This window comes from Epargyreus clarus, unplaced genomic scaffold (assembly GCF_041222505.1).
Source record: "Epargyreus clarus isolate Ecla_fem2 unplaced genomic scaffold, WU_Ecla_fem_2.2 ptg000031l, whole genome shotgun sequence".
In the NCBI taxonomy this organism is placed as follows: Eukaryota; Metazoa; Arthropoda; class Insecta; order Lepidoptera; family Hesperiidae; genus Epargyreus; species Epargyreus clarus.
The window spans coordinates 5,567,292-5,592,001 of record NW_027332236.1 but is presented as its reverse complement, the minus strand read 5'-3'; the positions used below and the strand labels follow the sequence as shown (position 1 = coordinate 5,592,001).

At 35.9% G+C, this 24,710-nt stretch overlaps 2 protein-coding genes across 2 annotated transcripts in view; both read right to left on the bottom strand.

Moving 5' to 3' along the window:
- Positions 1 to 292: 292 nt before the first annotated feature.
- Positions 293 to 2,922, bottom strand: LOC140754703 (uncharacterized). Its single transcript, XM_073089752.1, has 5 exons — positions 2,741 to 2,922; positions 2,507 to 2,588; positions 1,675 to 1,855; positions 1,326 to 1,397; positions 293 to 733 (listed from the first exon to the last, which is right to left on the bottom strand). The coding sequence occupies exons 2-5, from the start codon at positions 2,578 to 2,580 to the stop codon at positions 374 to 376; spliced, it is 687 nt and encodes a 228-aa protein (XP_072945853.1). The 5' UTR covers positions 2,581 to 2,588; positions 2,741 to 2,922; the 3' UTR covers positions 293 to 373.
- A 10,720-nt stretch (positions 2,923 to 13,642) lies between these two features.
- Dyrk3 (Dual-specificity tyrosine phosphorylation-regulated kinase 3) overlaps positions 13,643 to 24,710 on the bottom strand; it is a 220,202-nt gene continuing 209,134 nt past the window's right edge. Inside the window, exons 2-5 of the mRNA XM_073089939.1 lie at positions 21,679 to 21,835; positions 17,302 to 17,487; positions 14,771 to 14,873; positions 13,643 to 13,886 (exon numbers count right to left, since the gene is read on the bottom strand). Coding sequence (XP_072946040.1) covers positions 13,658 to 13,886; positions 14,771 to 14,873; positions 17,302 to 17,487; positions 21,679 to 21,835 — 675 coding nt within the window. The 3' untranslated portion in view covers positions 13,643 to 13,657. The remainder of the gene's footprint in view (positions 13,887 to 14,770; positions 14,874 to 17,301; positions 17,488 to 21,678; positions 21,836 to 24,710) is intronic.

Genomic DNA, 24,710 nt, shown 5'->3' with positions numbered 1-24,710 from the left:
GTTGTTAAAGGCTTTAAGGGCGCTTTCAAAACATCTCATTTATTATTGTTTGAGGGATAATGCTACTCAAACACGGCTAGAAAGGCTACTGCCACTAGATTCCTGCCGAATAAATAGTAAATATGACAGACAATATTAATACGAAAACATTAAAAAATACCAAATTATTATATGATACAAATATTTGTATTATATATTATGTAATATTTTATATTTATTTAAGTATATTGCGTATGTAACTGGCAAATGTAAAACGTATGAGTAACATTTTACATATTAAAATAAATACATATACTTTTCCAACAAACACAATTTATTACACATCTGGTAACAATTATTTAAATTATTATTATTAAAATAATTATTTAAAACATTATTCACTGTCGTCTTTTGTGATATTATCCACGAAAAAAGTTTTTCTGGTAAATTTTATGTTAATACTGTTCAGGTCCTTAACGGTAACAATTTTTTCAGATATCCACTTATAAATATCATCGTCCTCAAACTGATTATTCTCTAAACTATTTATAGCATTTTCATACAATTGGTTTTGCTTCGATAGACGAGCGATTCTCGTCTGTAAAAATTTTATTTCAGACTTATATTTTTTGGTATAGTGTGTTATGCGTCGTAAGTCAGATTTAAGTTGATCAATTTTGGAGTTGTCACAAGACTGGGCATCCATTTCGTCATTGCTAGATTTTGATGTGGTTGACGATGGTTCAGTTAATACCTGGAATAGGACAATCAAATCGATATCAAATTAAAGATTATTATTACTCGACTAATGTCATACATGTATTATAATTCAATTAGTAACAAATTTTAATTTATGATTTATATAATTTTGTTGAATTTTTGCAAACCTCATACAGGTAGAACACACTGGACTGTAATATGTACATAATATCTGTGTAATAACTGTGTTCTAGCAAATAAAGAATTTGAATTTGAATTTGAAAGAAGCTAGATATTTGTTTTTTAGTTACATCTTTTTTTTATAATATAGGAGTAGCAGACGAGCATGCAGTCCACCTGATGCTAAGTGGCTCCTGCCGCCCACGGACTTCTGTAATCAACCCCAGATAGGATAGATATTCCTACCTGAGGTCGGCCACAGATGCGCCGCTACCCCTGAGGAAAAGTATGTCTTCCTTACCACACCCTTCAAAACGGAACACAGAACACACACTTCATTACACACATCTTTTATGAAGGAGAAACGCATCTGTGATCTACTTCATTGTAGGGTTCCTATGCAATTTGGATTCATGTAGAACGTGGATGGAAAATTCAGTTTCGGTCTAAATATAAAAAATACGTACGTCTTTGGGTTTTACGATCTTTGCATGTGTTTCATTTATTAGTATAGGATATCCGAGTCCACATACTATGTTCTGAAAACAAATTGAAAGTAATAATGAAAGGTTAGTTAACATTTTATCGTAGAGTAACAAAACACATTTAGAGGGATGGTTAGGTTCTTGAAAGTGGCTGATAAAATACAATAATAACACATACTTATAAGCACGAGAAGGTAATCAGAATCTATTTACGTTAATTTACAAAATGACCTATCTATGTTCTCCATTTATTGTGTGACGTGTTCAAGACACTTGTATCTCTCAAATATAAGTATTATAATAGAGTCAAACATAATTTATAAATAATTACATTCGAAGGTACTGCTTCTGGTCGGAGTCTTGTGAATCCCTTCGGGGTGTTATATGTGTACTCTTTACTGAAATGTTCGGAACATATAACAGTGGCTGGCGTCGGTTTCCACGACTCATCAATCCGTGTACTTTGTATAATCTTAATCCATATTTCTTTCCTTATTTCATCACGGGGGATCCTATAATTAAACAATGTGGAATGGACATCATTAGCGATTTTTGTGGTTCCCAATATAATTTACGCAAAAATTAAGTTAAATACGAATTATATTTTAAACATATAAAAAATTGGAATGTTGTCTGTACTGTGCTTCGGTGATTGGAACGCACTCCTCATCTTATTATTTGTGTATCTACGTACGGTTAGTGCCGTACGTAGATACACAAATTTTATTACAATAATGCCGAAGTATTTTTTTAATTTATTTATTTATTTTATTGATCTAATTAGAACGGCCTAGACCACTTACACTAACTAGACACATCTAACATACAGGCATCTCACAGAACTCCAAGCATACAGACTGTACAGACATGATCAGCTTCCAGTCATCAGCAAGTACATCACAGTTCGGATAACGATCCATGAGTGCGTTATATGTCACAAGTGTGCCAGGAACAGGTGATTTAGCGCGCGACACAGTGCGGGAAGGCAGAACTAAAAAAAACATGTGCTTTCGGCTTTATATCTCATTTATTACAAAACGCATTAATAAGATATCTTGCATAATATTTAAATGTAATGTAATCTAATGCAATGGATATACTTAATGTGATTAGTGTATTAATATCATAAATTACGAAAACAATCAATATAATTACATACGTACTTGTGAAATGTGATTGGCTTTTTAGTTCCAAGTCCACTTGCTCTTCTACACGTTGGAATGACGCAGGAAGGCATGCTTTAGTCTAATTAAAATTGAAATAAACGTTTTATTCGTAGCCACTTTCTATAATGGCAGATTTCAGAAGGTCATAAGTATGCCGATTTGGCGTAACAAAATGGCGACAATACCCCGTATCATTTGATAATCACGGTCTATTACGCAAATTATACTCACTGTTTTACGCAATACTTAAAAATGGATCAAACATAGTAAGAAGGTACAAAGAGCGTTTCGGGTAAGGTTTCCTTTCCCGCCACCGTATATTTTCATTAACGTGGAAATATCAACAAACAGAACAGATAGGTGGTTAGATTGAGCCAAAAATGGAAGCCTAATGAGCTTTCATTTCGACTTTGACATTTTGCTGTCAGATCAATGTCAGTCACAATAAAGTGTTGCCCTACCAACTATAGTTGAAAAGAATTTTTATGATCATGATTGTTTATTAGTTATTTTAATATTTATTAATTTGGATTTAATTTAATTTTGCATAAACAGATTACTCTGATTTATTTTCTTTTTCATATTTATTTATTTATTTATTTATTTTATTGTGTAAAGCATTTAGTACAATAGATTGACCTACAATACATACAGTTCAATTAAATGCTACCTTTACAGGTGTTACACATGTCAAACTTAAATAAAATGTTAGGATTAATAATAAAGTATTAAAGGTAACCGCTATTTAGATCAGTACGAATGCAATTATGTCGAAATTAACAACCAATAATAATAATAATAATCAAGTCATTATATAATGATAATAATAATAAGGAAATTAGGAAAATTATGTCAGTTTTTATCATCAAAGTACTCTTTAATCGTATAGAAGCATTTTTTAGCTAGCCAATTTTTTACTAAATTCTTGAATTTTATATAGTTGTGGCCTTTAAAATCATCCGGAATTTTATTATATATGTTAATAGCCATATTAAAACTATTTTTGGCAGTCAATGATAGTTTTGTCATGGGTCGATATAATCTATGGATGTTCAGTGTCCGCGCTTTCCGAGTGTATATATTTTTCTCTTCCTGGAAGAGATCTTTGTGTTTGTAGACGAACAAACAGACATCTAAAATATATAAACATGTTAGGGTTAATATTTTGTATTTCAGAAATAATGGACGGCATGAGTCTGTTTGTGCGAGACCAGATTGTATTCGGAAAGCTCTTAGGGATTCAGACGAGTTGCCCCAAATAACAATTGCGTATCGAAGTGTAGAGCTAACATAACCATTATACGCCATCAAAGCCGCTTCTAGCGATATAGTTTGGCTCACTCTTCTCAAGGCATATACACATTTATGTGTTTACTGGTAATTTTATTATGTTTAATCTTAAAGTTTGCGCACACTGCGGGCGGGCCGCATTACAAAAAAGGCTATAAATTGCTTGGGTGGAATATAACTGGTTGACATAAATGGGAATAAAACTGGTTTTAAACCTTCTCATAATACTTATTTGAGCTGTTGTAATCGTGGTTGTAGTGTTGACTCTACATATTGTAATGTGTTGTAATTTTAAGTTAACATCCATAGATATCTAGATTTCGATTTCTATTGAATAAGTATATTTCTCACATCTACTGTGTTCATTTGTTTACATTAGTCAATGTATCTTACAAACTTATCAACATTTTATAGCATTTTTTTAAATATCTCAAGGGGGGGAATATAAAGAAAACTCTGTGTTATTATTTATATAATTCATTTATTTAAATTGTATAGTATTCACATTGTCGCTACGAGTTTCAAGACGTGAAACACCAGCTTTACATACAAAAATGAGAACACAATATTTCACAAAATAACTAGGTATAAAGAGAAATGCAGCGATCCACGAAAGCTATAGAATATTCCGTTCATTTGCACGCGCGTTTGTATGTGTGCGCTAATTTTGTACGAATACAGTGACAATGTGTGCGTGTCAAGAAACACTTATTTAAAAATGTACCTATTTTAATGCCTGCATATTGATGATTTACCTCAGACAAATGAATATTTTCAACTCTGCCGTAAAAAACATATTGCAAAAAGCTATATGATATTCGAACGACAGCACACGCAACACTGTCACAGAAATACAACTACATTCACAAAGTCACGCACATATAGAACTGCGCCTAAAAATAAATGGAACCATCTATACAATAATAGTAACTAGAGCGTCTGCTATACGTGTCGTGATATAGCAAATGAGACTTAATTTAATGTAAATGTACTTGGCAGTATGCTTGAGACTGATGAAACAAAATGATTGCTTAATACTGATCATTGCCAAGTCGATAGCTCACATGAGAGGGAGATAGTCAACGCTGATCGACAATGTATCAAAACAAGATTAATGTGAAGTATGATAATCATAAGCTATCACAATTAACGTCCCAATCAAATTTCCTATCGATCAAATTGTGGCTATCGTTGTAAATAGGCGCTCCGAAAATTGCCGTCGCAAGAATCTTTACAAGTACACTAGAGAAGTTGCAATGCAGGAGTCTAAATTGAACAAGTTTATTTCCAACTTTTAAATAATCAGTTTTTTCGTTAATACAAGATTTTTGTCCAATTTTATATCAATGATTGAATTTGAATGGTTGAATGTTTAAATTTAAATTCATAATTTTTTTCCTAACATGTCAAAATCATAGTTCATTTATTAATTTAATTAAAATCAAATTCTTCTTTTCAAAAACTAATTTAAACCTTTTATAATTTTATCTTGAATAAAACTTAATTATATTGGAATCACAATCAAAATTTGTACCACTATTTAAATGAACAATATAAATTGACCATATAAGCTGAGAGAAAGACCGGCCGCTTTTCCAGATGCAATCAGTATTCTCCCCATTTTTATAGAAAAAAAGGTTTTTAATTTATCCCGTAGGTTTTATCCTTTGTTGATACCACTATTTGAATCAGTAGAAAATTCGTCAGGGATATAGAATCAAAAGGCTGAAGTGTATTGACTCGTCTCAGCCCTCACGTACTCATCGTAAAATAACACAAGCTATACAATAATTGACTAAATCTTAAACCGCTAGTCGGGTAAAAAAATATTCTAATGTCATTGTAGTTACGTCCGCACATAACTAGACGATAGGACAGACCACTACAATATTAAACTATTGAGCATAACAATAAATGAAAGGCAGTCAACTTAATACGATTAGCCAATACTTTAAAAACCTATTTTGAGTATAGTGAGATACTGTCAAAGAATAAAATCATTTGCGAGGTTCACACTCACGCTACTTTTATGCCTACACGCCCGAGTGAAATATACCTGCATTATACATGATACAAAAAAACATGGTGTACACTTATTTATAAAATTTATCAAATTTTGCTCTTCGCCTTACAAAAAATTGTTATTATGTACACCAATTAGCCTCAAGAAATTATATTTAAGATGTAAAGAACTAACGGTCTAACTTATAAGAACGGCGTATTCATTGATAGTCTGCCATATGAACAAGTCAAGATTTAGCAGAAATAGAGGGCACCAGTGGGCTATCGCCAAACGACAATATATAGAGCGCACACTGCTGCCCTCTATCCCTACAAAGACATGATAATATTTATAAAACACAACCATATATTTCAGTTTACAGGCATGTAAGCATTTAAGAGACATGAAACAAACATATGAAAAAATAAAACATGCACTTAATTGATTGCTTAAGCATTGATCCGCTTACGACTTTCTATTCAATAAATTCCATTAAACCTACTTGGCAACATCGTACAACATGGATCGGCGAGATACAAAATATATATCTAAATTTGTGCATACATCGTATATCGAATGTTGCATGTCTCATACGCGTTACTAACATAAATATTTCTGGCAGCGTGTTACGCGAAGTCGTGAGCGCTACCCCGCACTAAGTATATAGCCACAAACAAAACGTGCATTTCATTTGTAAAATTCGTACTTTGTTATGTAATTGCATACATAGATACATACACCGAAACGACAAAAATAAATCACTACAAACTAATCGAAAAATAAAATGCAACCGTCGATTATACACAGATAATAGGCCTTTGTATAATTTTACAAATACAGGAAGACAAAATAAGTGATTAAAATGTTACGTCAAACATATTGCACTGAGACATATAAGATCGTTTGCACTGTCGCGGTTTGTGAGCGTGTTTACAGCAGCACGGTCAGTAAATGTTTGCGTTTTCGTAACGGCTAAGTTCTAATTTTAGGTACCAAATCAAATTTTAATGTAGGAAAAGTTTATGTTATAAACAAAAAAGGGTTAATAATTTTGGGAGGATCATACAGATTTTTTGTGTACAAATTTAAATAGTAGTCGCAGCAAACCAGTTACGATCACACAACGACATCGGCTGCCAGAAACATGCTCAGTAACCGCGGCTGTGTAAACGCCCTAAGGGATCACGCCCAGCTTGGTGTAATCCAAACTATTGCACAATTATGTACTATTGCATCGATGACGTCCTAATTACGCATTGATATGTCCGACAATACGTTATAACCTTAAAAAGGAACCATTTGCTGTTAAGTAGTAAAATAAACAAAAAGAAAAATGCTGGATTATGCAAAACTGTACTTAACAAGAACTACGCAATATATTGTAACTCTCCATAATACAGAATGGCCAGAATACGATTTGATATATCACCTAATGGTGCGTAAATATAAGCGGGAACGCTATCTCAAATCAACTCCTATAAACCATATTCAACGCATCACAACATCTATACTATATCCACCAAAAAATCGCATAGCTTAGCTTCTTAACTAGCTTAGAAGGCCTTGTTACTATCTACCCTTATATCCTTTAAGAATAAGGTCACCATTTCGTTACGAAAACGTCACGTATATCACTTGAGAGAAATTAACTAATTACACAAAGAAACTTAAGTCGAATCATAAAATTATAATAAAAAAAATGACATTTGATTTTGTAGAAAATCGTTACGCTTAGTCACACACATGAATAGTTCGTTTAGTCTACGGTTTCGAGAGCGATTTTTTTCGTTCACTTATTATATATATAAAAAAAGAAATGTCGCTCGTCCGTAACGCCGTCTCCGGGGGTATTTGAGCACGTTCCGAGAGCTACCGGCGCGTTCAACAATTCAAATAAAATCTTGTATTGCTCCGTCGCAAGATTCTACGAATTTGTTCGATGAGTCGCGTTCGAAAACGCTTTGTGTGGGCGGCGATAAAAAAAAATCAACTCTCGAAAATAAAATTACAAGTCGTTTTCGGTAAAATGATCAAAGTTATCCCTTAAACAGTGGTCGAGGTTCCTAAACACTAAACCAGACTTAGCAGGCACTAACACCGACACAATCGACTCTTAAACGTCCTTACGTTTACATTACATGTATATTACATAGAAAACATGAAAACACGTTAGGTTTACTCGCACAATTCCACTAGATGTCCGTAACTTATACGCTTGTAGTCTTTATTTTATTTATTGAGATCAATTTTGCCGCTATGCACTAGTATGGATGGACGCTCGCCGCCAAGCGAAATTGTTTCTCCACCACTGCCTCACTGTTGGCATTTAGTTAATGCGAAGGACTTAGGAACATTAGGGTTACGAAGGGGGCCCGATACGCACTTTTGATTCTGTTCAAGGGACACAGTATTTGTGTACGTGGTCGGTTTATTGTGCACTGTGCCGATTGGAGAGAATCAAATACAATATTATGCATCAACACACACGATCACTCACACTTAGTAAATTATTGCTTGATAGAGGATAATGTCATTGTAACTTACAGAAACATTTCATTCGTAGTCGTAGAGGTAAAAAATGGTACAGAAATTGTACTACACATATAAATATCATCTAATAGTTAATAACATTAAATACACACTAATTATACTCAAGCAATTATTCACTGTTAGCGAATAGTCCTTACAAATGCAATGGTAAGGCAGTGGCGGACGTTTCTCACAGACACCACAGCACTATCGAAGTTCGCACATCAACGACACACGACACCACACCCGATCTGCCCCATTTTTTTATATACTACCACAAGCCCTTTCAGATTTTCTCACATCCTTAATAACGCTTTGCTGAAATAGTATCTTCTTGATGGTTCTTCGTGTTTGCGTTTTCATTACCATCATGTTTGAGAAAAATCATCAGACTTAGCAGGGTTTTCAAGTCCACCTTAGGGCAGTCATACGCGATGTTGATGTGGGTAGGGTGTTCACGCGCAAAGGGGAGTGATCAGCCAACCTCACAATCATACGCCATATTATACCGGGTGGGGTGTTCCGGCAACCCGACAACAATCAGACGTGTCGTCTCGGGTGAGGTGTACCGTCAAGCCGCCAACAATCAGACAACGTGTCATCTCGGTCGATCAGACGCGGCGTCTATGGGGCGTTTATCCCCCCGATGTGATAACACAATGTCGCAGGTAGGGTGTTTACCTCCCCGACGTTATAACGCGGTGTCGTGGACGGGGCGTTCACTCCCCCGACGTCATAATGCGGTGTCGCAGGTAGGGTGATCTCTTCCTCCACGTTATAACACGGTGTCGTTAGGGCGTTGACCCCAGCCATGGGGCGTACGGATGTCGCAGGTCGGGCGTCGACATCAGCCAACGGGCGTACGGGTGTCGCGGGTAGGTCGTTGACCCTGGCGCTGCGGCGCACGGATGTCGCGGGTAGGTCGTCGACCCCAGCGCTGCTGCGTGCGGGTGTCGCGAGTAGGACATCGACCTCGGCGCTGCGTGCGGGTGTCGCGGCTATCGCGGCTAGGGCGTCGACCCCGGCGGTGGTGCGTGCGCGGTCAGACGCGGTGGTCGCGGTCGTCGAGCGAGCCGTCCGAGTCGCGGTCGCGGCGCAGCTCGTGCTCGAGGTCGAGGCTGCGGCGCTCCAGCTCGAGCCGCGCGCCGCCCGCCACGCCCGCGCGCCGCGGCGCCTCCAGGGACGATACCTGAACATACAGACAATAAATGCCAATTATTTAAATGTACAAGTACCATGCGTGATAAACATGTACGTTGTAAGTATATACGTATGTCAAATGGCACTGACGGATAAGTAACGTGATGGACGCGGTATACAGGGTGTTTTTCAAATGGGCCTTCAAGGCCAAGTCCGAAATTATAACGAGAACATGTTGAAAGGTGTTACGCGGCCAATTTCCAATTTAAATTTCCTTAACCAAAAAAATCAACTTGTATATGTAACGACGCAGACGTGTTACAAGATAGATACATAGACTTGACATGGCAGGCACGTAATGTGAGGCAAATATATCGACTATCACTTAAAGGCAAACTATGTATAAGGGGCACGAGTATCTTACTTCGAATCATTTAATTGAAGAAGAAATAGCAGTAACAAAAGATTTATATTGATATGATATTGTTAGCCGATATCAATTCGCCTCTGTGGAGTCCCTTCCGCTTTCTACCTAGATACCTGTTAGTCTATTTTGATTATTTAAATATTCATGTGGAATCAAACCCTATGCGTTTTAGACCAAAATAATGACTGCTGTCATTATTACAATTACAAGCTATAATGATGACTAATTCAAAACGAAATCAAAAGTAAGTGATCATACCTTAGCGAGGCGGCGCGCGGAGGGCGGGCGCTAGGAGGGCGCGGGCAGGTGCGGCAGCTTGCCGCCCGCCCAGTAGCGCGCGCCCGCGCCCGCGCTGCCGCCGCTGCCCACCGAGCCCGAGCCCGCGCTGCCCTCCTCCGACAGTGCTGCTTGCAGTTTCGCTTCTGGAAATACACATTTAAAAAAGTTGAGAAAAAAATCTCTTACAGTGTCCATTTGTCACTTTTTAAACTCAAAAATTGGTTACAGAACATGAGAAAAACATTCATCTCATTTTGTTGATATAGGAGTTCATTGATTTCATAAAACCATGTGCGTATAAAAAAAGTGATTGCTACTAGCCTATAGTTGAATTTGGGAGTTGCCTAGCTTAGCCTAGTTATTTTCAGTCTGTATGTAAAATTAAAATTCACTACAATTTTTGACATTTAGGAGATGGCCGAGATTGCCTCTTGACGATCATCGTGCACAATCAAGGACGATATCTATTGCTAATTTTCTTTTCTTAAGAATGTGTATGATCAAAAATAAACTTCTAACATGAAGAGCACAATATACCATTAAACAGGAGACAAGTATTAATAGTGTGATACTAAAGATAGATAGAATCAGAAGGTGGTAAAACCCTTTGTGGTTCAACTACGGCGGCACCAACGCCTCACCTATTTCTACCTAATAACAGCAGTGTTAAGCGCTGCTGTGTTCCGGTTTGAAGGGTGTGGTGAGGGAGACATACTTTTCCGAGGCGTTCAGCTTAGTCCTCAGGGGTAGCGGCGCATATGTGTCCAACCTCAGGTAGGAATATCTAATCCTATCTGGGGTTGATTACAGATGTCCATGGGCGGCAGTAGCCACTTACCATCAGGTGGACTGCATGCTCGTCTGCTACTCCTATAACATAAAAAAAAACTTTATGTCAGTCTCTTTTAGACTGTCAAGTCTCAGAAATTTGATACAGAACATGATAGAAACTCACATTTCATTCCGATGTCATAGAAGTTTTTTGATTTTATAAAATCATATAAAAGGTAATTGTCACGAACTTAAACGAGAATTGGTCGGTAGACTCTATCGCAGTTCTTTTAAGTCTAACAGGTAATCCAACGAAAATTAATAACATTAAGGAGGTGGCTGGGATTCATTTGTTGCGGTCATAAATGTGCACCATCAAGAACAAAGTTGATTGCAACATTTTCTTTCATAAGAAGGGTGTATGTTAAAAAAGTTAATCCCTAACATAAGGAGCACGAGAGAGTATAAGACATTAAGGAGACAAGTGTGGATAGTGTGATAATAGTGCTAGATACTGACTGGCGACTTGCGAAGCGTTGAAGGTGACCGGCGTGCGCGCGAGCGGCGTCCGCAGCGAGCCGCCGCGCGCGCCGCACGCCGCGCCCGCCGCGCCGCCGCCGCCCGCCGCCTGAAACACGCGATACATCACGTCACCACGCGTCACGTCTCGTCACGATACGTACATTACGTTACGAGACGTTACGCCACGTCACAAGACATTACGACATGTCACCCCTCGTTACATAACGTTAGGTTACGTCACGCGACACGTTACATCACATTAATACACGTTACGACATGTCACGTCTCCTCACATACATTACGACACGTCACGTCTCGTCACGTTACATTACGTTACGACACGTCATGCGACACGTTACATCACGTTACACCACGTCACAACAAATTACGTTTCTTCACGTCCCGGTTGTATGTAAGATTGAATTAGCAAACGAGTATGCCGCCCATCTCAAGATAAATGGGTCAGTGTATTACCAAGTGTAGTACATTAACATCAGCTGTAACCAACTCCGTGTTCTAGCCACAGTGACCACTTACCATCAGGAAGAAGAGGCACGCTCGTTTGCTAAATCATTTTTATAAAAAATACATTAATGTAACTTTTTAACTCCATGTGACGTTCAATAGCGAATCACACAAGGCGCATACCTGAATCAAAGTACTTAATATTTCACAATTCTATTTTATATAAAATCGCGTGACTCAAACATGACAAGTCTTGTATGACGTAGACAGTTTTCCCTAAATTTCATCAGGTATCATCAAATATAAAAAATGATTCTGCCCGAAACACGTTAAACATTTTGCAATTTAGCTTGCAAGTTAGAGATATAACATAGTAAAGTAAATAGAATTATAATACAATGATTCCTAGTTACTAATTTATGTTCCTAGTAAGTATAACAGGGATTTTTAAAGGATAATTTTTATTAGTATCTTCAATGTAGATTTTTATATAATTTTGCAAAACTTAGGTGGTATAAAATTTGTGATAGGCAATTAACTACAAAATCTACAAAACAAAAGCATTAAGCTTGCAAAACAACTTTTAAAGGAATATTTATGGAATATAAATAATGGTAATAAGAGAAATAAATATTGCAAATTAATGTGCAAGTAAAAAAATTAAACACATAATATTGCCTATTTAATACTTACTGATCCAACTAAAATATGCTTAATTGAAATAGATAAACTTAATTCGAATTAGGAAGAAACATTAATTGCATATATTAAACAAATCAGTCTCTATTTATATAAATCTATGTACACGAATTGTAAAACGACTTTATAAAACTTAACGATATTGCATAGCTATGTTTTACAACATACACAAAATAATGATTTAAATTGAACATAATAATAAAATATAAAAAAGAATAGTCATAAAATATACAAATTATGATTTACATCAGTACACATAGCTATATGAATAAGTGAAAAATGTCATGAATACATAATAACTCACCTAAAAAGCAAGTTGAAATATAGTCTAAATATTATTAAATAAAACCAACATCTTATACAAATACCTAAATAAAATACATAATACTCTAAATACGTGTGTATAAAACCAACTAATAAATTGCAACTTAATCAAAACATGTAAAGTAATTCTTTTTGTAATGAATAATACTATTATTATTGTATTTTTAGACATAATTTAAAATGAAACAAAATTGTATTAAAATTCTTTCAATATTATTTTTTAAGCAAATGTATGTAAGCATGTATAATTATCTTCAAATGTGTAATTATTATTACCCAGATAATTCTAGAATGTTTAATAAAATTAAATGAAATATTGTTTGTGCTATACTTAATACCTATGGTAAAGTAAAATGTATGTGAGTTTCGATCTATCATCATATTCTCTATCTATCATATTCTCTGATCCGAAATGTCTTATTGCACTTGACATAATGTTCATTTTATCTCTATGTGTGTGCAAATAGAATATTATGTGAGTGAAAATACACGTACGAATATGAGTTGGTAATACAATCTTAGATTGCACGAGAGGTATGGCGTACTCCATATCCTACTATCAGTAATTCTTTAAAAAATCATCTGAACGCACTATTGCATCCTCTCATCATTACACCCAACCCCGTACACCTAACAAAAAAAAAAACAAAACACAACCAAAACAGAAACAAAAAAAGAAGCGTCAAAGAAAACAAACCCGCTATTTGTCAGTGCAGGCGGGCGGCGCGTGTCGCTTGGCGTGCGCGTGCGCGTGCGCGTGGGCGTGCGCGTGCGCGTGCGCGTGCTGCGCGATACTAACGTGCGAGCCGTGCGTGCCGAGCGCCGCGCCCTCCTCGTCGTGCGGCGGCCGCGGCAGCCGCCGCCGCAGCCACGCGTGCCGCAGCGCCTGCGCGGGCGTCAGCCGCTTCTCCGGCTCCCACTCTAGGCATCTGGAAGGTACGGATAAACCCCTCAATATAGTAATATGTATGCTGGAGCGACGGAGCAAGCGTCAGGCGCTACACCGTTCCCACTCTAGGTATCTGGAAGGTACGATGACACGGTTCGCATATGAGGTCTATTCTAAGCATCTGGAGGGTGATATGGGACGGTTAGTATATGACTCGGCGGATGACCGAATGCGTCGGAGCAGGGAAACACGCTTCTCCGCCTATTCTAGGCTGTATGTAAGTATTATAATGTGCGTGCCCGTGCTCCGGAGCAGGGGATTGCGAGCGGGGCTTTCGGTCCTGGACCATAGTATGCAACAGTTAGTATGTCCACGTAGGAGCGTCGGGCGGAGATAACTCGCTTCTGCGGCTTCCGTTCAAAGCATCTGGAAGATGCCAATAATATTGACGGGTAGAATTTAAATGTGTTTACAGTCAAACTCCCATTCTAGATATCTGAAAAGTGCTACAGCCCAGATAATACGTCCATACATAATAATATGTCCGAACACATTTCCGAAGAAAAAATACGTCAAATTATACTAAGCAACTTATAAGTTATTGGTGATCTATAATACCATGATTTTACCATAATTAATGTGTTTAGAAATAACAAAGGAAATAGTATATTACATAGATTACAATTAACTTGTGACTTACGTAGTATTACACAAGTCTGTAGCAATACAAATAAGGACAAGTCTATGGGTGATGTAGGCATGCCTCTTAACATGAACAATATTATTTTTTGTCTTTCTTGACTTTTAATATTACATAGATTACAAACCACACTACGTAGATTCTTTCCTACTCTTTTAACAGGTGACAAAATAAACCCATAAGGCACTTTATGAAGAATTAGTGAACGTAGTAAGAGAACGTACCGTCTAATGAAATCAATAAAGAACTTGTCTTGGCAGCCTTTGAGCGCTGTCACGAAACTCTTCGATCCTGGTAGACCACGCGGCTTGCCTCTTCTCGACATACCTGGAAAGTAAACCAAGAAAAATGTTATCACCTCATCATTGGTAGGTACATAACTCTGATCATAAAGGGCACATAGTTCAAAGTCTTCAATATTATCATATTCGTAACCCGTATACAAAATTAAGCAACACCAGCCATGGTCGACCGTTAAATGGGTGTTCGTAAACGGCAAAACGTCTCGCTAAACCGTCGATCACGATAATTATCATTGGTTGGTAGTCGTTGAGTCACACACATCATTATTCATCTCTACTATAGGTAATTGTTCTATTTTAAGATTATCACGATTGACACGATTATCCTACGTGGTAAAAGGATACTCCCAAAACTACCGAACGTCTTAGCTAAGAAGCATCACGACATAAATCGTCTAGACGGGCAATAACTGACGTTACACCAATATGTCTCGCGATGGGACTCCATCACACGTATTATTCAACCCGTTACGAATTAACTTTGGCACGGTACCAACAGAATCAAACGCTTTATATTCAAATAGGTATTAACCATCGACATTGTGTTTACATATGCCGTTAGTATAATTTTTATGTGTTCGTACATTAATGACACTTAAATTATATTGTACATCTGTAATAATACAATATTTTTTATTGAAGATGTTTAAATGCTATTAACCCAAAAACAACCTCTTACCACAAAGTGTCCCAACCAGTAATAATTCTGAGAACTTGCCCTCAAGTTTCCAATATTAAAAACCGAACCTATATACGATAAAGTGTTTCTACGCTTGTGGAAAGCTTATGGACATAAATAAATATGTTAATAATTTGTAGAATTGGAATTTTGATATATTTTTACTACTATACTTTTTTTTTTATTATGCTTTAAAACTAAATTATGATCATCTGTTTAACAAACCTAAGTTTAATGCGAAACAATGGGTTTCATTAAAAAAACGAATCAAATATTATTTCATAATCTTTTGATTACCAAGCTAAGTAAATCAAGAAGTTAAACGATCATGATACTTTTCAAAGCAAATATCAAAATTAGAGATGAATTCATTCGTTTCAAAATCTACGTAAAAAGCATCACAAACAACAAGTACCATGTTCCACGAATTCCTAGCCTGAGTCACAAATAAACAACACATTATCCAATTATTATTAAAGTATGTTGAAGGTGACAAAATCAGGCCGAGAATTTATATAGTGTCAATCTCTTTCGTACCACTCTTGGTATTCGTGATTCATCTGCATACTGCATTTGTGACGTAGGACACGTCACAAAATCCTCTGACGACTCCATTATAAATAGACCAGGAATCATACGAAGTGGTGATGAGAATCTGAGTTGAAAACGTTAACGCTCTTGAATCACGGCACGGTTAAAATATATTCGTTATGATGATAAATTGCCGAAATTCTCTTCCTGGTTCGCTTATATTCTAGAAAATATCGAGTTTCCTTCCTGCATTTCTATAGTATCATAAATCTTCATGAGTTTAGGACAACGTTAAAGTGTGATAAATTGGTTACATTTTGGATTTATTGAGGAAGATATGAAAAATTATTGTTTCAGCACATCGATTAATTCGCGACATTTTCTTTATTTCGTACCTGTATAATCGTATCGTTAATGTAGAGTTGTTAACTCTCTGGCTAATCCATCTAAAATGTTGTAACATAGGATCCAAAAAAATATCCACATAAAAACACAAATTTGCCAATTTTCATGATAATCGTTCAAACTCTGTCACCGTTTATGTATTACAAATGTATTTCATATTTTTACATTCATCCTTATATAATATGATAATACGCTTGGTTTCATCATCACATTTCATCACATTACCTATGATAGACCCAACTTTGATAAGAAAAACAAAACGGAAAGGGAACATAAAGATCAGTGTTACGCTCCACCGAAAAAGGGTCAAAGGTCTAGGAAAATGTTGTGAATACGTGTAATTTCCTTGAAACCTCACATATTCTATTATACGCGACCTTTATTGTCTATTCATGTACAATATGTAGATATTCGGTAACGGTACGCGGTATCTTTGATTTTTCGAACTAAGGTGCGTATTAGAAATTATCAGTTGTTTTAACAGCAAAAGACAATATCGTGACGAAACCTACAGAAACCCACATGCGTTAAAGTTTTTCATGTTCTCTAAGGTGTAAAGTCTGATAACTCGCAATTAGCCAACGCGATAAATAAAAATCTAAATATAATATGGGATGGATTGGTCTCTTATTAACGTCTCTACTTGCCACACTCTTAAGATCAGAATTCGACGATCAATCGTTGCTGTGTTCTAGTTGCTACATAGTCTTTAAAGAGCAGTTGCTGTTATAAGGCAAATGAGTGTTGTTGTGGCCCCAAAAGTAGTAAACCAGTAATGGTTCTTCCACAAAGACATCATTACCTTAATCCGTAACGTTACAAAACCCTGTAAACTCACCGCCACTAAGCACAGTGGTCCCGTCAGCGAGAGTGGTGGCGGTGCAGTACCGCGGCAGACCCTTGCTGCTGATGAAGTTCTTGGAGCGCTTGCCCTGCTCGATGAGTTTCTGCGGCGGCATGCCCAACAGCTCGATGATGCACGCCATCTGGTCGGCTTCGTCTTCACCGGGGAATAAGGCGAACCCTGGAAAAAGTTATGGAACACATTTTAAATTTGCTAAAAATGAGACGCAAAAATGCAAAGATGTATGCACATTATTTGATGTTAAATGGTAATTCCCGTAGGCATCTGTAATCACCCACTTATAGATTTTAAGCCGTAACTAAGTTGGGCCACAGATGCTCCAGGTCCCTAAAGGCTAATTCGTAGTAGAAATAGATGTGACAATGGTTGAACCATTAAGGGTTTCAGCACTTTTTAAAACAATATCAAGATGTCGATTAACTCTTGGGCAAAACGTTGTACGAAATAAAAGAGATTTCGCTCGCAAAACTACTTTCAAAAGATAAATTGGAACAACAAGATCCCCACTGATATAAGTATCTGTCTAAATAAAATACGTATTGTTACAGTATAATTTCTACAAATACTCCACCTGTATAGTTGCTGAAGATTATTCCGTTTACTCTGCTGCAGTAGCAGGACAAACAAGTATTGTAACCAAACATTGTTCCCGCAAGAAAAGTTAAACATGAATCGATGACAAATATTTGATAATATTTACGGTGAGCCGCAAAGCTCTGTAAGTCTCTTTGGTCTATTGTACAATACAATAGCCGTTTGTGAGATAAGCTTTATTCTCTGCCCCGGACAGCAGGAATAGCAGGATATACATAGAGATATAGCTAGCTATAATAAACTGAGTAGTTATAGTTATCCACTCGCAATACATAGGATATCTCGACGACCCGCTTTGCGGAGCGATCACCATACCGGTCTAACGCGCATTGGGTTCCGGGTTCGATCCCCGGCCAGAAAGATATTTAAATTATGAACGTAGATTTGTGTTCTGCGGCTATCTATTTGTATTCCCCTTTGTGCGTGTATGGCACCCATGATACAGGGAATCTAACTGTCATGATACAAGTCCGGAAAGCGTCTTAAACATTTTTAGAGAATTACAAAAGAAAAAAGTGCAGTAGTTTGCTTAGATCCCAACAACAGGGAGATATTTCTGACTAATTATTTTAGCTCTTTCAAATTAAATTATATTTAATACTATTATATATATTAAAACTAGATAATGCTTATTTTGGAGAATATCTGAAAATATTCCACTTAACTACTATAATCATGGCCATGGCTGCAAAGATAAATGAAAAAGCAATGGACATTCTAATAGCTAAGTGGAACATGAAGTCCAAAGGTGATAAATTTTTTTTTTTTTTTTTTTTTTTTTTTTTATAATATTGGAGTAGCAGACGAGCTTGCAGTCCACCTGATGGTAAGTGGCTACTGCCGCCCATGGACATCTGTAATCAACCCCAGATAAGATTAGATATTCCTACCTAAGGTCAGCCACAGATGCGCTGCTACCCCTGAGGACTAAGCTGGAACGCCTCGGAAAAGTCTGTCTCCCTTACCACACCCTTCAAACCGGAACACAGCAGCGCCCAACACCGCTGTTATTAGGTAGAAATAGGTGTGGCGGTGGTGCCGCCGGAGTCGAACCACAAAGGGTTCTACCACCTTCTATATAAATATGCGACGATTAAGGGAAAATTTCTTACAGTTACTAACTGTGCCCAACTATACTACACTTAGGACAATTTGAGTATAAATGACCATTTCTTCCATTTGAACTTTATGCATCCGATATACATAATCGGTCTTATTCATAAAATGTTATAGCACACTTATAACGTTGCTATAGTACGATTGTCAAAAAGTGTTATTCATAAACGTATTTTAGGCACTAAACCGTTCTATAAGCCTTCTATAACTTATAGAGGCCAGAACCCTACTATAACAGTGCTATAAGGCAAAGATGGCGGACTCTCATCAGCTGATTAGTGATTACTAACCTAATTTGACAATATGTTTTGAATAAATTTTAAATGGCAATGTCCGTTTTGTATATAAACTTGAAATAATTTATTTAAATATCCGATAAATAACATTATTATATCACTATTTCAAATTACAATGCAAATTTTACAAAGCTTAGATATTATTAATAATCTAGAAAACCGTCCACTTCGAAGAACATTGCACCAAAGAGTGATCCGTTTTCTTTAAACGACGAAGACTTTCGGAAGCGTTATCGCTTTACTAAATCGACACTAAATTTTATAATTGATCTCGTACGTAATGATCGTAAATTAGATCGCAGAGATCCTGGTACATCTTCTGAAATACAATGTTTACTGCCATAAGATATTGCGAATGTTTACAAAACGAAACTTAACAAAACATTTATACCCAACCAATTTTCACTCCTTTATCTTTTAACAACTTTTGCTTAATATCCTATTTTACCAAATAAAATATTTTTAAATTCGCGGTATTTACAAATACAATGACACTGACATGTTATTTGGTTTTATTGACAACGCATTGACAAGAATGCCAAGACAGAATATTTTTTTAGTACGAAATAATGTCATTTAATGATGTTTATCTATGGATATTTGTCAATTTGTTCGCCGAACTTCACTATAATGGCAACATTTTCATTTATAGTTGACTTTAGCGACACATTAGTTATAGGAGGTTTATGGAACGTTTATGAATAAGCAATTTTATAGAACGTTTTATAAGCTTATCGAACACTTTAACTAATGAGTGCTTAAAACCTTCTATAAGCATTTTTTATGAATAAGACCGAATATGTTTAATTAATAGGTACTACAAAATATTGTGAAACTAAAAATAAGTCAAACGTTCTTTGAAAGTTACATGAAATATTATCACACGTTCCTTTGTAAAATGTAAACTGAAAAGTATTTTGAATTTTTCCAAACACAAACGAGACAAAAGGGTACCATTACCGGTGTACGGCTTTCAAAAAAACCCGTGCAAATAGGAGTAATGACTATAAAAAAGAGAAAATCTGCAATACGAAGTCCTGAACGTACAAATATGGAGTTTTCAGCCGACTCTTTCCTTTGTTGACGACATTTTCTTGGAAAATATTATGAAAAATAAAAAGCCCGATGTATGTATACTGTACATGGATACACTCGCCGTGGAAAAATTCATTGAAAATTTATTCCGCTTAAATGGTTTCCAGGCAGAAGACCAAGGAAATGAAAGAAAAATATTGTAACTTAGAACAATGGAACGAAGAAGGTAGAAAAATAAAGGAGTTAGTTTACTTTTCATACAACGGATGTATCCAACTAGGACCATAGTTAATCTAATGTTAAATGATTCTTACAACAGTTACAACTGCACAGTGATATCCAAGTGGTTGATTCGCGGATTTTAAAGGGGGTCCGAGTTCGAGTCCAAAGCACCACTAATTAACAAATTCTCGAAATTGTGTGAGGTCTACCAATTCGCACTTGGCCAACGCGGTAGACTTTGACCTAATCCTGCTCGTTTTAAGAGGGGACCTGTGCCTAGCAGTGGTACAGTAATGGATTGCTAATGATGATGATGATGGGCATACATAACTACGATTACTCGTATAAACTCAAGCATCGATGACTCGCTAATTTTAAAGACTAAATTGAAAGCATCATATCTTACCATAGACTTTAGATAAGGCCTTACAAACCTCATACTTCAGATAAGCCTTATAAAGCTCTACAGGAGCAGTTACCTACTAAAAGTTCTCAACAAGATTCGTTATTAGTGAGTAGTTGGCTGTTAGAAGTTCCCAACACCAACTATCGACCACTACAAGTTACCGGTTACTTAGCCGGTTAGAAATTCACCACAAAGGCTATAAGATCATAACGAGACTACGATCATAACGAGTAGATATATCGACATTTAGAAGTTTCATATCAATAGTTAGAGAGTAAGAATCATTTTTAATTAAAGTAATTATAACAGCCCTTCAAGTAAATACATTGTGAAAATTTGAACTGTCTACATATTACGATTCAATAGATAAAGCGAAAAACGTCGAAGAGTAGCGGTTTCTTCTATGACCACCATTTATTTTCAATTTTTTTATTTTTTAGTATTTTCGTTATCGGTCAACCGGTAACAAAAATAACCAGGTTGTAGCGGTCAACGTTATACATACATACTCCGTAAAATATTCAAGTGTTTTTCTATTACGGTTCCAGAGCTAGAGCCTTGAGACCGACAGACAGACAGACAGTCAGTAATAATAAGGTTCCGTTTTTACCCTTTGGATACTAAACCCTAAAACGACGACAGATTATTTTTTTAGACTATCAAGAGGTTCTCAAAACATACCTGTGAGCAGTTCCGCCAGTATACACCCCAGGGACCACATGTCGATGGGCATGCCGTACCGGGCGCCCATCATCACCTCGGGCGCGCGGTAGAACCTCGACTGGATGTACGTGTACACGCGCTGGTGCTCGTAGCACGAGCTGCCGAAGTCTATGACCTGGAAATTAAGAAGGGTGGATTAGATGGTGCTACGTGGAAAATATAAAACTACTATAACTCTATATTATTTTATGAAATTGAAAGTCAAGTTAAGTATATCAATATTGAAACAGGAATAAAATTTCAATATTAGGAAGATAATCGACATGTACCTAACGTCGTTAAAATAAATAAAATTATATTTTTTCTACGAAATATTGAAAACGATACAATCAATCTTAACAAGACTTCATGACATCTCAAAAACGATTGGACAGAAGCTAGATAAACTTGCGGACATACATATAAGCATTAACAGAGCGTAATAACAAAACATCATATTTAAGGTAAGTACGAAAGAAACTAGCCCTTAACATTTAACACTCGTATAAAAATAATTGTGACTGCAGTTTCCAAAAATAATTTCCGAAAACAACGTAAGTATACATTTGTTTCTTGCATGTTAACAAGTTCTTTTACAATAACATTCGTATCATCGAGCCCGAATTACAAGTTTATTTTTCATTTATTTCGCTTCAAAACACAGTAGAAAGGATATATAAAAGTCGGCTGGTTTCCGCCGAGGTAATCGTATCAATTGTTGATAGTTAAACGCCATACAACATATGCGTTTAAAAATAACAATGATATCCCTCGAATCCCAGTATTGAAAGAAAATTAATACAACAGTGGTATAATTACGCAGTTTAATGAAACGGCAATGTAGTAGACTAAAAACTGTGTCCATTCGAAATATTGTCACAAATCTTTACACCCCTAAGCACACACTTATTTCTTTAAAAGCTTCGTTATTGTATTATTTTGTGAACATCCCACTGCTGGGCATATGTCTTCCCCACCATGGGGAAGCTTGGAACATACTTCATCACGTTGCCTAAAAGTGTATTGGTGGAACGATCTACCAGTTTTCCAACCAATCCAGTCAAGTGAGTGAGTGAGTGAGTAGAAAGCGTTAGTCTTCATTCTATGCCTTACAGTTCGCTATAAATTATTCTACAATATAGAGTTCATCATCACTTATCATCACACTCCATCACGCGGTTTCAGTACGCTTGATGAAGGACAACGTACCAACACAGTGCTAATTTTCCGTGAAATATAGTTCAAAACATTACAGCATATAAACAAACATGCGTACTGGCTATTCAACGCGTGTTACAGTGTTAGTTAACAATCCATTGTTGTCGGAAAGACCTCTAAAACGTAAACACGATCTTTATTATCCCAACTCTACTCGGAATTGGATTAAACATGTAAAACGGTCCATTCTGAGAACGTTAATATATCTCTTTGTGTTAGTAAAAGAAAAAATATACTGATCTTTTTTCTATTTATGTACTTAGTAGAAGTCCAGCGATTTACAAATACCACCTAATGAAGTGCCTACTGATGACTTCAGAAAATTAATAACTTCTTACGATAGACAGAAAATTGTGTGTTTAATAAACGTACCATTTTTGCACTGATTTCATTTTTTTAGGATTAATTAAAAAAAGTTACTGAAATTGATCTTAGATATTATTTGAGAGGGTTATGTTAAAAAAACATTTTAATTTAGGTACATTAGTACAGACAATTCTACTAAAAAAAATATGTTAAGCAATTTTATTAAAATCTCTATCCATAAACCGGGATTTCCTTCCTATGGAAAAGGAATTTTATTATTACAAACAATCTTTGAAGCATTGGAATATCTGTTAATGTAATCAAAAATTTCATAGAATTTTACCTTTGACGCTTCCATTGTAATATTAAAATTTGATTATCTCTCATTTCCGCCGTTATTAATTGTAGAGCGCATTTATAATTAAAATTCGGAGAAATAGCAATTTAGACGAAACTGGCGAATTTTCTTTCCTGTACGAAAGATTTAGTACAGGATCCCTAGTATAGTTTTCATCATTTATAAATAACAAGCTGATCTGATTTTTCGTGAGTAGCTTCGTTTCGACAAGACGCCCAACATTTTTCCTTACAGCAATGTTGGTAAATGGTAGCTTGATGGGGCAGCAAGGATAAAATATGTTGACCGGACGAATTCTAAAAATTTATTACTAACCAAATTTTTCTTTGTCAATTATCAAGATAATTATTTAAATAACGTGAAAAAATATTTGTCCTACAAAATATAAGGTTTTTATTAAGGCGTCCCCCCTCTCCAACATGTATCATAAACAAGGCCATGAAAAATAATTACTAACCAGCTGATTTTTTTTTTTTATTGGCTGTCTACCATTTACATAGTCTACCATGCACATTGTCCTACAAATTACATGGTATGTCATCTCGGACCTACACTTAAAAGTTGTAGTACTAATACTTAATGTAAAAATAATTAGTATCAAGCTGAGTGTTCCAGAATAGCTTCGTTTTAATGAGACGCCCAACAAATTCTCGTACGAAAGTTCTCGATTGTGGTTTATAACTAAAATAATAGGGATGAAATATGTTGATTTGACGAATCAAAAAAAAATATTACTAACCGATTTTTTTTTATTAATTATCGAGACAATTATCTAAATAACGTGAAAAAATATTTGTCCTACAAAATATAAGGTTTTTTTTAAGGCGTCCCCCCTCTCCAACATGTATCATAAACAAGGTCATGAAAAATAATTACTAACCAGCTGATTTTTTTTTTCCCTGCGTGGATGCGATCCCTGCGTGGATGTAGAGAATTTGCAGCAGGTGTTACAAAGCAACAAAAGAAAATAAACGACAAACAATAATGAAAACAGCAGATATTATAAATATGTATTAGGGGTAAGAAAAAATACATATTAAAATGATTTAATAAGTATATATTATAATATATATATATATATATATACCTATATATAAATACATATAAATAAACTAAATTTATTATATAT